Genomic DNA, 12,075 nt, shown 5'->3' with positions numbered 1-12,075 from the left:
GTGGCTCCCAGGCATTCGTGGGTCGTTGATGGTGAATGAGCCCTGTCCTTGTGGTCCAGCAACCTCTGAATGGGCCCATGTTACCCACCCCTGGATCGTGGCAATGCATGTATTAGGATCCCTTACATCAGTGGTCCCCAGCGTTGAGCCTCCAGATGTTCTTCGACTTCAACTCCCAGAAATCCTGGCCAGCAGGGGTGGTGGTGAAGTCTTCTGGAAGTTGTAGTCCAAGAACATCTGGAGGTCCAAGGTTTGGAACCACTGCCTTAAACAATTCAAGTGGAATTAGTATCATGTTGCAGCGAGGTGTGTTAACGTTTAGAGCTCTGGACAGTCAGCTGTGGCTTTTTCCTGAATATTCTGTTCCAGGAATGGAGAACAGGAGGCGTTCCAGATGTTGATGAAATACAGCTGTCCTAAGTTACAGCAAGCCTCTCTTGTAATGAGCAACAATGGGAGTTGTAGCCTTAAGAACATCTGGTGGGCCACATGTTCTTTCCCACCCCATAGTTTTCTGCCCCCCAACCCAAATTCAGAATTCTCTGGCCGCTGACCATATTCAGCCCTCACTAGGTTCGTTTTAGTCTATTTTCCTCTTTTTATCTAAAGCTTCTTTTTAAAAAAAAGAAAGAAAGAAAGAAATCTGTACTTTCAAAATTTCCGCTTGCTCAAGTCCATTCTTGCAAAATCATATTGTGCTTTTGGCTACCAATCTTTGGAACACCAACCATAGGCTGAGCCCACGAGGGCACTCTTGTCCATGCTTTGGGACTGAAGTCATTGTGGCATGCTGAAATATTTCACATTTCATCCATTGGCAAAATCCGGAGCTGGAGTCCTGAAGGCAGTTCGTGTCATTCTGCCAACTCCTGCGACGTTGCTGGAACCAGTTGTATTGGCTCTTGCCTTTCCATTGGACCATTTCAGCAACGTGGAGAGGGGGGATCTGCTGCTTGGGTAACAGCCTATCCTCCATATTGTTTTACCCAGGCTTCATGCTCTGGAGAGGACACTTCTCGATACAGAGCATGTTACCATAGTCTCTCGAGACTCAAGGATGCCTATGAAGACATCCATTGGCTGATACATTTTTAATTTATTATTTATCCAATATCTGAATAATGTGTCTTGCCTTCCTCTGGTATGCAGGTAGGCAAACATGCTTGTGAAACCAAGACCTCAGAGTGCCTGGAGATTGGGACCCAGTACATCCCTGTCTGGGGAATCTGTGAGAACCCCTCTTTGAGCGGCCCTCCAGCTTCCATCAGCCTCTGCCCGCATAGCCAGGGTGAGAAAGAGTTGCCACTTGGCAAGCTTGGGGTGCGCCTCTCAGGCTACTGATAATTCTACAAAAGGGCCCTCGGCTCTGGAGAGATTGGCTAGCCCCGCTTTACACCACTTCAGGCCCTTGCACCATCTACCCTAATGGTGCCTACACCTCTTGAGGGATTCGGCTGAGTATTTTTCCCAGCTGTACTTGGATCTGAAGAAATTAAACCAGGAAAACTCTGCGTTCAACGCAGATGCCCCTCCGTGGCTCTCTGACCCTTGGCCAGCGTGAACTGCACCGCATGTGGATGAAATTCATCTTAAACATCTTGGAGCCAATTAACGTTTGGACAGTTGTAATATATTTTGCATGGGTGGTCTTCCAAGACTTGGATGTCCATCCATGGGAGGATGTGTCGGGACGCTTGGAAAGAGTGGTTCTGTATAGGAAACTAGCATTTTAGAGCTTGGCTTGAGTGAGTGAGTTGCTTGGAGTTCAGCTGGCTGGGATATTCTGGGAGTTACAGTCCAAAAGAAAAATCACTCTTTCCATGTTCTGGTTGTGTCATAGGTTGGTTTAGTGAACCAGGGAACCCTCCTTTGGCATATCTCCTTCTAAGAATGTACCATTTCCCCAGCTGTATTTCCTGGGCATGTCGCTCTCCCAGTCCAACCCATCTGGAGGTTACCCCCATTGATGAAAGCAGCCTTTTGAGGTCCGTGGTATTTAATACACCTCTGACTTTGATCTGCCTTTTTATTTATTTATTTATTTTACAAAAGAGGAAAATGGCAACCGAGTAAGTAGGCTCGTACTTTATGGGGATCACAGCAGACTGGAGGCCAACTTTCACTCTATCTTTCCCCGGTGCAGACTCTTAAGGATGATTACACTTTTGGAATTGCCATAGGCACTGGGAGGAACGTTTCCACTGATGCTGACTTTAGAGTGTGCATTAAAAAAAAGTGCTCTTAAATGCTATCCTGCAATGTGTTCTCTTAAGGTACAGTCCTATAAACTGGAGGTAGACTTTACCAAATTCAGCCCGACTTGTTTTTAAATAACTCTGTCTATGATTTTACGGTCAGTGCTGCAATCCAGTTCAACATTCGCTTCAGCTCCCAACTTGTTTCTGAACACTTCATGGTTCACCTTTTCCCTTCCTGGAAAAAAGAAATCTTTGTATTAGGATCTCCTGGTTCACTCTCTCTTCCGATAGTGGGTGGGAACCAATGCAGCCGGTCTGTTCATGAAACAAGCCGCCATTCACAGAAAGGGTCACGCTCACAAAACAGCTCTTGTGAGGCCAACTTGGATTGGAGCCACTCTATGGGGTCCTGCCCTAGACATTTGCCCTGTTTACTCCCAACCACAGCACTGAATCTGGCTAAAAACCTATGCCCAGCGCTTGATATCTCTAATTGAAAAACTACTGCATCTTGTGATGAGTAAGCTCTATCTGCAATATTAGAAACGGGTGGTTCATTCATCCATGCAGGTCAAGAAATCGTTGAACAACCAAACAAAAGCAAACCCACCCTTAGGTGCCATAATCATTTGTGATCTCTTTGGTTTTGATTTTCCACCGGAAAGCCTTCTTGACTTGCTTCTTTTGGGTGCAAGAGAGCCGTGCGTTGTGGAGCAGGTTCCACATGAGCCAGATTTCTGCCACTTTCAAGCTATGGACCACCATGAGGTCTTTGTAAAAACAGGGATCGAACGTCTGCAAGTTAGGGGCAGCGGAGGGCTTGGTTATTCCAAACGTCTTGAACCCTTCGTGCGAAACGGGCCTCAGGTTGATTCTTTGCAAGCACATGCCTAAAAACACGTCATCAATAGGGAAGAGTTCCACTTGGCCACAGGCCTGGGACAGTTTCTTCATAGTGCTACTCGATAATATGAAGCCACCCCCTCCAGCATAGGCCGGGTACATGCCTAACCCATACATTGTCTCCGGGATGTAGTACTTGCTCTTGCGGGTTCGAATCGGGTGCGCATTGTAGATGATGTCCCCAACAAAAAGGTCCTCAGAGGCATCGTGGCTGTCCAGGAAGCTGATGATGTTCTCCACGTTGACAAAAACGTCGGCGTCCCCTTTGAAGATGAACTTGGTGTTGGAGCAAAATTCGTCGGCCCAGCGTAGGAAGTGTATCTCTTTCAAAGTCAAGTTGAAGAACGTGTCCAGGAAGTCCCACAGCAGGATGTCGCGATACATCAGGCTCTCTTGACGAACGAGAGACTCCCAGGTTGGCAGGGCTGTCTTGTTTTTCGGAACGGCCAGGAGGAAAAGTCTCTGGACTTGAGCCCCGTTGATCAGTCCTTCTCTTCCCCATGTTTTCCGCACGATCTCCCGGCGGTCAAAGTCTTCAACCAGCGATTTGATGGCGATGAGCAAGAAGGGCCCTTCTGGAGTCCTTGTGCACTTCTTGGGTTGATTGATGAGGAGGTCAAACTTCCTGTTGTCTTTGTTCCTGAGGTAATTCCTAAAGTCAAAAGCTGAAACTGTCAACGGTGGTGAAGTGGTGACTGAATCCTTGTCATTTGCCTCTCGGTTGTGTTTCACAGCAGAAATAATTCTGGGCACTGTTTCCGTCTCCCGACCTTCTGCCTGTCTTTGGAGGACGGCAGGATGACGGAGGCCCTTGTGTGTTGCACCTAAAGTTGTCTTCTTCCCTTTCCCCTGCTCTTCGCGAAGGGACAGGTGACTCAGTTGGGAATAAAGTATGGTGAAAAGCGCAACCACCAAACAGAGCGTACAGATGGCATCACCCTTCAGTTGAACTCTCATTATTTCCACTGACAGGCTAGAAACATCCAGTGGTTGTATCAGGGGAGTTGTCTATGGTGCCCTGCAACCTGAAAAGAAAACAAGGGGAAGTCAGGGGAAGGTTGGCAGAAACTAAGAGTGAATCTTCATATTTAAAGGAGAAAAGGGGCCCTCTTAGCCACTATGACGCAGTTCATCCATCCTAACCTACACGCCAGCTACTGGAAGACCCTGAAAACGGTGGCCATAAGTCAGAATTGACTCAGCAGCACATGGTTATTATTATTTGTAAATGCTTCCAATTCCTGGAGCCATCTCGCACACACACACTTGATCTTGTGACCTGCTCACCTCCTGAGTAAGCAAAAGGTTGCAGGAGTGGCTCCAGTTAAGTGCGGACATGGTTTTGCATCGATTTGGCCCTGTCCTCTTTTCCTATGCGAGACGCAAGCTGCCAATGTTAAAGCTTGGAGAGAACGTCTGGCCCTTTTGCCGTTGTTTAATTTTTATAGGCTCATGACTTGGAAGAAACTTCGTGTGAGATGGGAATCCACATTTTCCATGACTTACTCCTTTAGCCTGCCAATAGCTCGGAGACAATGTGGAAAGCCAACAAAGTCTCCAGGCCTTGGGCTGCAGCCCAGACGCTCCTCTGCGGGAAGGAAGGCCCTCGAGATAACCCAAACTGGAAACCGCTGGTTGGAAAAGTGCAACAGAAATAACGGTATTGTTCTATACCAGCCTTTTTCCAAGGTTAGGTTCCCCCGGGTGTGGACTACAGTTCCCAGTATCCCCTGGACAGTCTATTTTGGAGTCTTAACAGACCTGGAGGCTTCTAGCTTGGAAAAGGTTGGTTTATGTGCTGAGGAAGTTGCTGTCTCTCTGTGTGTAAAGTCTAGCTATTGGTGCTAATAAATCTAAAAAAGGACAAAAGGTAACACATGCAAATGAAATATCCCAGGATGTAAGAATGCGACCGGATGAAACCACTCGCCTTTCTTGATCAACATTTTGTCCAACCAGATGCCTCTGGGATCTGGAAAAATGGCCACGTGGCTCTCTCGAGTGTTTCCCACCTCTCCCCCCCCCCCAAAAAAAAAACCCCTGATCTCCCAAGCCAGCCTGTCTCTGATCCTGAAGGTAAGGTCCAGAGCTACCTTCTCAGTGTATACATTGGCCAACTTGAGAAAGCTAAGCCATGCCGGGGCTGGATGATGCCTGTGTGCTTTTGCCAGGTTGTGTTTGGGTTTACTGGTTGGGTAACAGCCTATCCTCCATACTATTTTACCCAGGCTTCGTGCCCTGGAGAGGACACTCCAGCTTCATGTAGAGCATCAAAACACTAGACGATGTTCCAAGTCCTCCATACAGAGCACATTACCATAGTCTCTCGAGACTGAAGGAAGCCTATGATGATGATGTTTGGGTTTAATGCAGCAGGACCACTTTTGTCTGCACCCCCAACGCCTCCAAATATTTTTCTCAATTAAAAAAAGAACAACAGAAAAAATTATCTTGTAATTTATAGTGAAGGAGCAGGAAGCATGCACCCTGCAAGAGACATACAACCTCAAAGGGCATTTCCACAGCCCCATTATTTCTCTCTCTGTGTGTGTGGATTTCTGGGAGTTGTAGTCTGGGGACCCAAGGTTGGGAAGCATGGACTCCAGTGAGTCATGTGGCCATTTTGTTTGCTCCTGAGCGATTCTGAATGGTTTCTGGTCTTGAATAAACCCCTCAGTTTAAAAAAATCTGGAGGGGGTGGCTCAATTATAAAAGGCAAAGAGGTACTAGGATGGCTCTGGGGTGATGGGAGGCTGCCTTGGCCAGGGTTGGGGGAGGCACATAGAGTCCGTAGGCCCCAATCTGTTCATCCCTGATATAGAATATTTGCTGTGCATCCTCTCCCGATGCACACATGTGGGTCCACACATGTTTTGGTGCTAACAGGAATTATAGACATACAGCCAGTTCCCACCTATGCCATGTTTTCTCCACGCACTTCAATCCTGGCCTGATTCTGTGCCTGCCAATTTAGAGGCCGAAGCTCCCTCTGAAAGAGAGAACGAGAGGAAGCCAGTCCCCTTGTACGGATCACGGAGTGACCCAACTCTGCCTTCCATCTGAAAAACACCAGATGTTTGGAGGGACTCAACATTCTCCTGCCTGATTCCTTTTAAGGGCTGCCCGCCAATTCAAGAACATTTCTTTGGTTTTGCTTTTGGGATGGGTACCCATCCTTCAAAAATTGAAGATCCCTGTTTCATTGCCCTGCCTGCTCAGTTGCTAATCTAACACGGCACAAGCCGGGTGAACAGCTCAGTGGGTGAGGTCTCTGGCCGTGGAGCCAGAAGTTGGGAGTTCAGTTCCCCGCTGGGACTGGGTCTTCTTGGAAGTGAGTTGGGTGAAAATAGCTTAAACTGAAGATCGATGCAGGCCTCCTCTTTGGGAGCAACTGGCCTCCTCCAGTTGGTACACCTCCCCTTACGCTACACATTGCAGAAGCGGTTCACCTTTTACAAAGGAAAATAAAGCAGTGGAGTATGCAATTTTAATTGCCCTTCAGGCAGCAAGAGATGACACACAAAGAGAGAATTCAAGGAGGCATAACGCAGCCTCTGCGCCTGCAGGTTTTTAAGACTGCAAAGCCTACTAATTCTGGACATCAAACCACCACCCCCCCAAAAAAATTAATATTCTCAATCTCAGCTATAGAGCTGGCCTTGGCATAAGCCTGCCTCCTTCCGTTTGGGGATTTCTTTTTGAAAACGCCAGGCCTTGAGTCCTAACCCCGTCGTCTTATTCCTTGTTTGGCCAAAAGGAGCCAATTTCCTCTGTTTCTTGGACAGAGGCCAGCTTTTGCAAAATATGCATGCCAGGGAGGTGTGCCCTCTTGAGATGTGTCTCCGTGGCAAGGCGCTCACAGGAAAAGCTGCCTTGGTCAGGCAGAAGAAGGAGGAAAGAACAACCCCACATTTCTAACACAAGCCTCCCGTTTCTCCTTGCCCAAATGCCAGGACGCAAAAAAACAAACAAACCACGTTGGGGGGGGGGGAATGCCCAGCTTTAGAAGAAATGTGCCATGTTTCTCTCTTCACCTTTCCCCTGGCAGCCCACCATGCCAGGCAGATATGAAGACCCTGCAGCAGCTCTTGCACACCTCTGGGGAGTGGGAATTTTCCCTGGTCCAAACCTACACGGCAGACATGTATATAAGGTACAACTATCCAGGTGGGGTGAGCAACGAGGTAAATGTATCCCCCCCATCTCCCACCCTCAGAAAACTGAGGGTCTGCAGCATTTCAGTGTCCAAAGATATGCCAGAGGTGCCACCTTGAATCTGTGGCATCTCACATGTGGTGAGGAATGAATCTTGTCAAGAACCCTGCAGGGGCTGCTGCCAGTCAGAGCGATGACTACTAAAGCAGATGGACTAAAAGTTTGATTTGCAGCTCAGTGAGTCCTCTGCACATGCTCAGAGAGAAACCCAAACCAACACCCTGGTAAATTTTAGAGCATACTCTGCGGATGATCAGAGGAAGCATTTTGGGGCCAACCCCTGGGACTGAACATGGGTTCCCGTGGGAAGCAGGAGCATCAACGAAACTCTAAACTGGGGATCAGAAACCATGTGGTTGCTGCATCGCAGGTCCTGGAATCTTTCACCACCACCCCCTGGAGCAGATGGGAAGTGGCTGCCCAGCATCTGGAGGGCCCAAAAATGGCTGTTGTGGATTTGGATGCTGCGGAAATGCAGCGGGGCTAGATAGTTTTATGTTAATTAGAGCCCAGTCATCTGCAAGGTCTGAAGGCACCTTTGTTGGTTATGGGGAGGGTATACATCATAGAACATCTATCCTTGGGTGATTACGGAAATTAGGCATGCCTATGGAAGTATATGGGCATATTAAAGCATTGCCATTTGTTGCTAAAGCAAAGTCAGCTTGGGATAATGTCTTTTTGTGTAGCCAGCAGAGAAGATCAGGGAACTGCTGGGCTAAACTTGGCCAAGTTAATTTACCTTTTAGAGCACTTTCGATGGCTCTAGAGAACTGAAGCAAAGGCTGTTTAAATTGCAGGCACTTATTTGCTGCCTACTGCCCTACCAGCAGGTATAGGTAGTTATTTGAAACCTACACAGCCATTGGTTGGGCCAGGTCTGACTTTGGCTGATTGACACTCTCCCAAGCCATTGGTTCAGTTGCTGGGGTGTCACGGAATATCTACAAACGCTAACTCTGCAGGTCTTAGCCAGCTGCCTGCTTGCAATTTATGTTGTTTTGGTGACATGCAAGGTTTCTTTCCAGATCCCCCTCCCCATTTCCCCAGCTTCACCCTATTCTCATGACAACCATTGGCTAGTTTAACAGCCATTGAACCAAAGCCATTTAGTAGACTCTACAGCTGTGCAGGAATTTGAACTCAAGACTCCCCGTCAAAGTCCTTTGCTGTAATTCCTTCATTGCACTGATCCATTGGGACCGTTTGATGTCAATAATAAAGAGTTTGACTCAGGGGTGTGCTATTCTATGACAGTAGCTCAGTGGTTTAGGTCTCTGACTACGGAGTCAGTTGTAGTCCAACAAATCTGGAATTTGCCAGGTCCAAGATGACTACGATAGGATACCCTTGCAGACTCTGTAGCATTTGTACTGTAATTCAGAACATGCTGATCACTGACAGCTCTTCAGAGTTTAAGCCTGGGGTCATGAGTGTTCTCAGCCCTACCGAAAGATGCCAGGGACCTTTTGTAAACAACCCCCATACTCTGCTATCTCGCTACAATTCTCCCTTTCCAACTGGAGGAAGGGAGCTGGTTCCAAAAGACACTGGGCAGAATCCCGTTGTTTTTGTGCAATGTAGAGTGGACATCAAGCGAACGGCATACATGTGCATGCCCAGCTGCCTATTGCGCAATTGGACATGGGTTGTGTGCATGGCCATATGGGATACATGGCCAGCAAAGTGCAAAAATATATATATACTGTATATGTTTGTAACTTGGCCCTTGTGTGTTGTGATGTTTTGGGGTTGGGTTTTGGTTGGTGTTTCTGAGCAAGTCACCCCTCAACCTTTCTGGTCCATTTCCATGGCTCTTCCTAAGTTTCTAGTCATCGTGACCTGTCATGCACATTTCCTACCCACGCATTGTCTGAAAAAGGACTAAAAAGTTTATCCAGTGCAATCGGGAAGGCAGCCTTCCCAAGTCCATGCACAACTTGGCAAAGTTAATTCTTTGGCCTTGTTGACTGGGGATTCTGGGGGCCGCATTCCATAGAAGTAACTTTTGGAAATCCTGCCTAGAACTTCAGGGGGCTGAATGCGAGCTTGTGCGAGATGGCCCTGCTTCCAGGCGCTGGGGAAAGAGGAATCTCTGTCTCTTGTCGCCATTCAAAAATGCCCCACAAATAAGTCCCCTTTTCTTTCCCCCCCCAGGACAGGCCAGCTCAGCCCAACCACAAGCAACTTTCCCCAGAGAAAAAGCAAGCTGTTTGGAGGGGGACTCGTGGGCCACTAGGGCTGCTGATGCTGCTTCTCCTTCGTGGCCATGAAGCAAGCCGAAAGCGTGCAAAAAGAGAGAGAGAGAGAGAGAGATAGCAAAGGGTAAGAAGCTGGAGCCTTTGGGGGAAATGTCAGTCCAGGGAGAGCACTTCCTGCAACTAAACCCATAGGGTTGACATATACTGTACTTACATCCAAGGCGGTCACGTCAGCGCAGCAGTCTTGCAGTGCGGTTCAGACAAAAGGCTGCCAAGTCGGCACATCTGGATCGCGTTAGCGCTGGCATTCCTCAACCCCTGAACGTATAGCCCAGGAAATCCCAGCCTTCCTTTCAGCCCCTTTCCACAAGCAGCGATCCTTTCTTGCATGCAAATATGGCTCATTCCCCCCAGGAATCGGCCAGCATCTTCACTCCCAAACGTGCTTCTCTCTCTCTCTCTCTCTCTCTCTCTCTCTCTCTTTCTCTCTCTCTCTCTGTGAGTGTGTGTGTGCTGGTCAAAGGAGGGCTCACTCCTTCATGCAGCAAAGGGAGCTCAGCAGTGGCGTCCAGGTCCTGGTCACATGACTTGAGCAGATGTTTCAGGCCAAGAGAGAGGAGGGGAGCAGCAGAGCACATGTCCAGATCCAGATGTTGGCCAGCAGCACCACAGGGGAAAAAAGGGGGGGAAGAGATGGGCTTGGCTGCGTCTGTGAGAGAAACTGTGCTCATGTGCACACGGAACAAGAGATTGACTCCCAGGAGCTGGAAAGAGCATTCGGCTGCGCTTAAAAAAAGAGCAGAAAGCCATAAAGTTGTCACCTTGTAAAAAGAAGGCATGAATCGCTTGGAAATCCATTTCCGATAAGATGATTTTTGTAACACAGATTAGCTTGGCTGTGAAGACACCGGGAGGAACCGGGAGTCTTGGCGGCCACATCCACACATCCCCGTGGATGTGCAGGAGCCGGTCTCTTCCAAACCTTTTTTTAAAAAAAGTTACTTATTCAGACTACAACACTCACCATCTCCCAGCCAATGTGGTTGGTTCTGGATATCGGGAAGGACCTGCTGGCCAGTCCGAGGAATCAAGGCTCCGGGGCTGGGTCCCAGAAGGAGGCAGAATCTCGACCCAGCTCACCGCCAGAGGAGCACCGACCGAAGGGAGACGCCGGGAAGGAAGCTACAAGGCAAAGGAGGTTCCAGGCGGCCAGGATGGGCTCCTCAGGAGTAGGTGGCCTCTTTGGTGAGAAAAACTCCCCTCCTCTCAGGCAGACCAGTGGGCCAAATCCTGCAAACGAAATCCTTCCTCAGTGGAAGGCTTGCTGGACTACGGCCCACAGATTCTCCTCCTTTACCTCAGGCAGACCTGGACCGGCTTGACCCCGGACAGCTTTCCAGACACTGCCTTGGGATTCAGGTAGGAATGCCCCTGGTTAGGGGCTCCTCGGGCTAGACCGAATATTGAGTACATCTGCCTGCCCGAATTTCACCTTTAGAGGTTAGCCTGTGGGGGAACCGGATCCTTTTAAAAACAAATGGGTTTCTATGGCAATTCTAAGCCCTCCTCCACCCATAATTATTAGTTAGGCGAGTCAACAAGTAGTTTGTTACCATCTCATCAAACCAGGGACTGTCTCAGAAAATAACTCTTTATTTCACTATATTTCAAAGGCAATCAATAGTTGTTTTAATTACTTTTTAAACACTCATTGAAATACTACAAGCGGCTTACCTGGCACATAAAAGTAGTGAGACTTGCCCTCCTTGTAACTGAAATAGTAATTTTAAAAGTGATTAGGGTTACCTTGCAAAAGGCATGTAGTTCTGAAGCATCTTTATAACAACAAGTGTTATTTGGTGTGAACTTCCACAAACACATCCAAAGGGAAGCTACCGGATCTACAGGGTCTGACCCTGTATCCACACATTGGGCTTTGCTTAATGTGTGTCACAGAATGAAAAGAGATACAAGACAGGTCGGTCGTATTCTGAACTCTGGACGTTGATTTACATCGGATTGATTGGTTCACATAAATATTCCTACCATGGTCAGTTCCGTTCTGCCAGTTACTGACCCCAGGAGATAGTAAAGCTGATCTTACCAAAAAAATAAAATAAAAATGTGTAGTTGGAGCTAAAGGCAGAACTGATATGTTTGTCTGGCTGGAAAAATCATTTTTGCTATACATAATAGGGGAGCCATGGATTGATGCACATAATGAAATAAAAAGCCATCTTTATTTAAGCCCCAAGAGATTAAATTGAACTTCTTAATGTATGCTTGTTAGCTTTGGAATCTGGTTTTGATGTTATTTTGCTCCAAAATGGATACTCTGAGGTCAGAGACCAAGTGCCGAGGGAGTTTGAAGTATTTTCTTAATAGTTTCCAAGTGTTCAGGTTTCCAACATCACTATGATCGCGCACTATATTTGTGCAGCAAGAGAGTTTATTATTGTAAAGTAACATAGTTTTGCCCTAGTTCCTGCAAAAAAGGGAGCGGATCTCGATCTCCCCTCACCCACCGACAAATTAGGGGGCTTCCTTGCTTGCGGGTT

At 47.8% G+C, this 12,075-nt stretch overlaps 1 protein-coding gene across 1 annotated transcript; it reads right to left on the bottom strand.

The window, feature by feature from the left end:
* Positions 1-2,012: 2,012 nt before the first annotated feature.
* Positions 2,013-10,080, bottom strand: B3GNT9 (UDP-GlcNAc:betaGal beta-1,3-N-acetylglucosaminyltransferase 9). The gene is made up of 2 exons (XM_072980617.2): positions 9,732-10,080; positions 2,013-4,126 (listed from the first exon to the last, which is right to left on the bottom strand). The coding sequence occupies exon 2, from the start codon at positions 4,056-4,058 to the stop codon at positions 2,811-2,813; it is 1,248 nt and encodes a 415-aa protein (XP_072836718.2). The 5' UTR covers positions 4,059-4,126; positions 9,732-10,080; the 3' UTR covers positions 2,013-2,810.
* Positions 10,081-12,075: the final 1,995 nt, after the last annotated feature.

This window comes from Pogona vitticeps, chromosome 10 (genome assembly GCF_051106095.1).
Source record: "Pogona vitticeps strain Pit_001003342236 chromosome 10, PviZW2.1, whole genome shotgun sequence".
Classification (NCBI taxonomy): Eukaryota; Metazoa; Chordata; class Lepidosauria; order Squamata; family Agamidae; genus Pogona; species Pogona vitticeps.
Note: the sequence above shows the minus strand (reverse complement) of the source record. Positions and strands in the feature narration are given on the sequence as shown.

Excerpts from the sequence above, each read along its gene's own strand:
- B3GNT9 (XM_072980617.2), bottom strand. The coding sequence starts at position 4,058 with ATGAGAGTTCAACTGAAGGGTGATGCCATCTGTACGCTCTGTTTGGTG.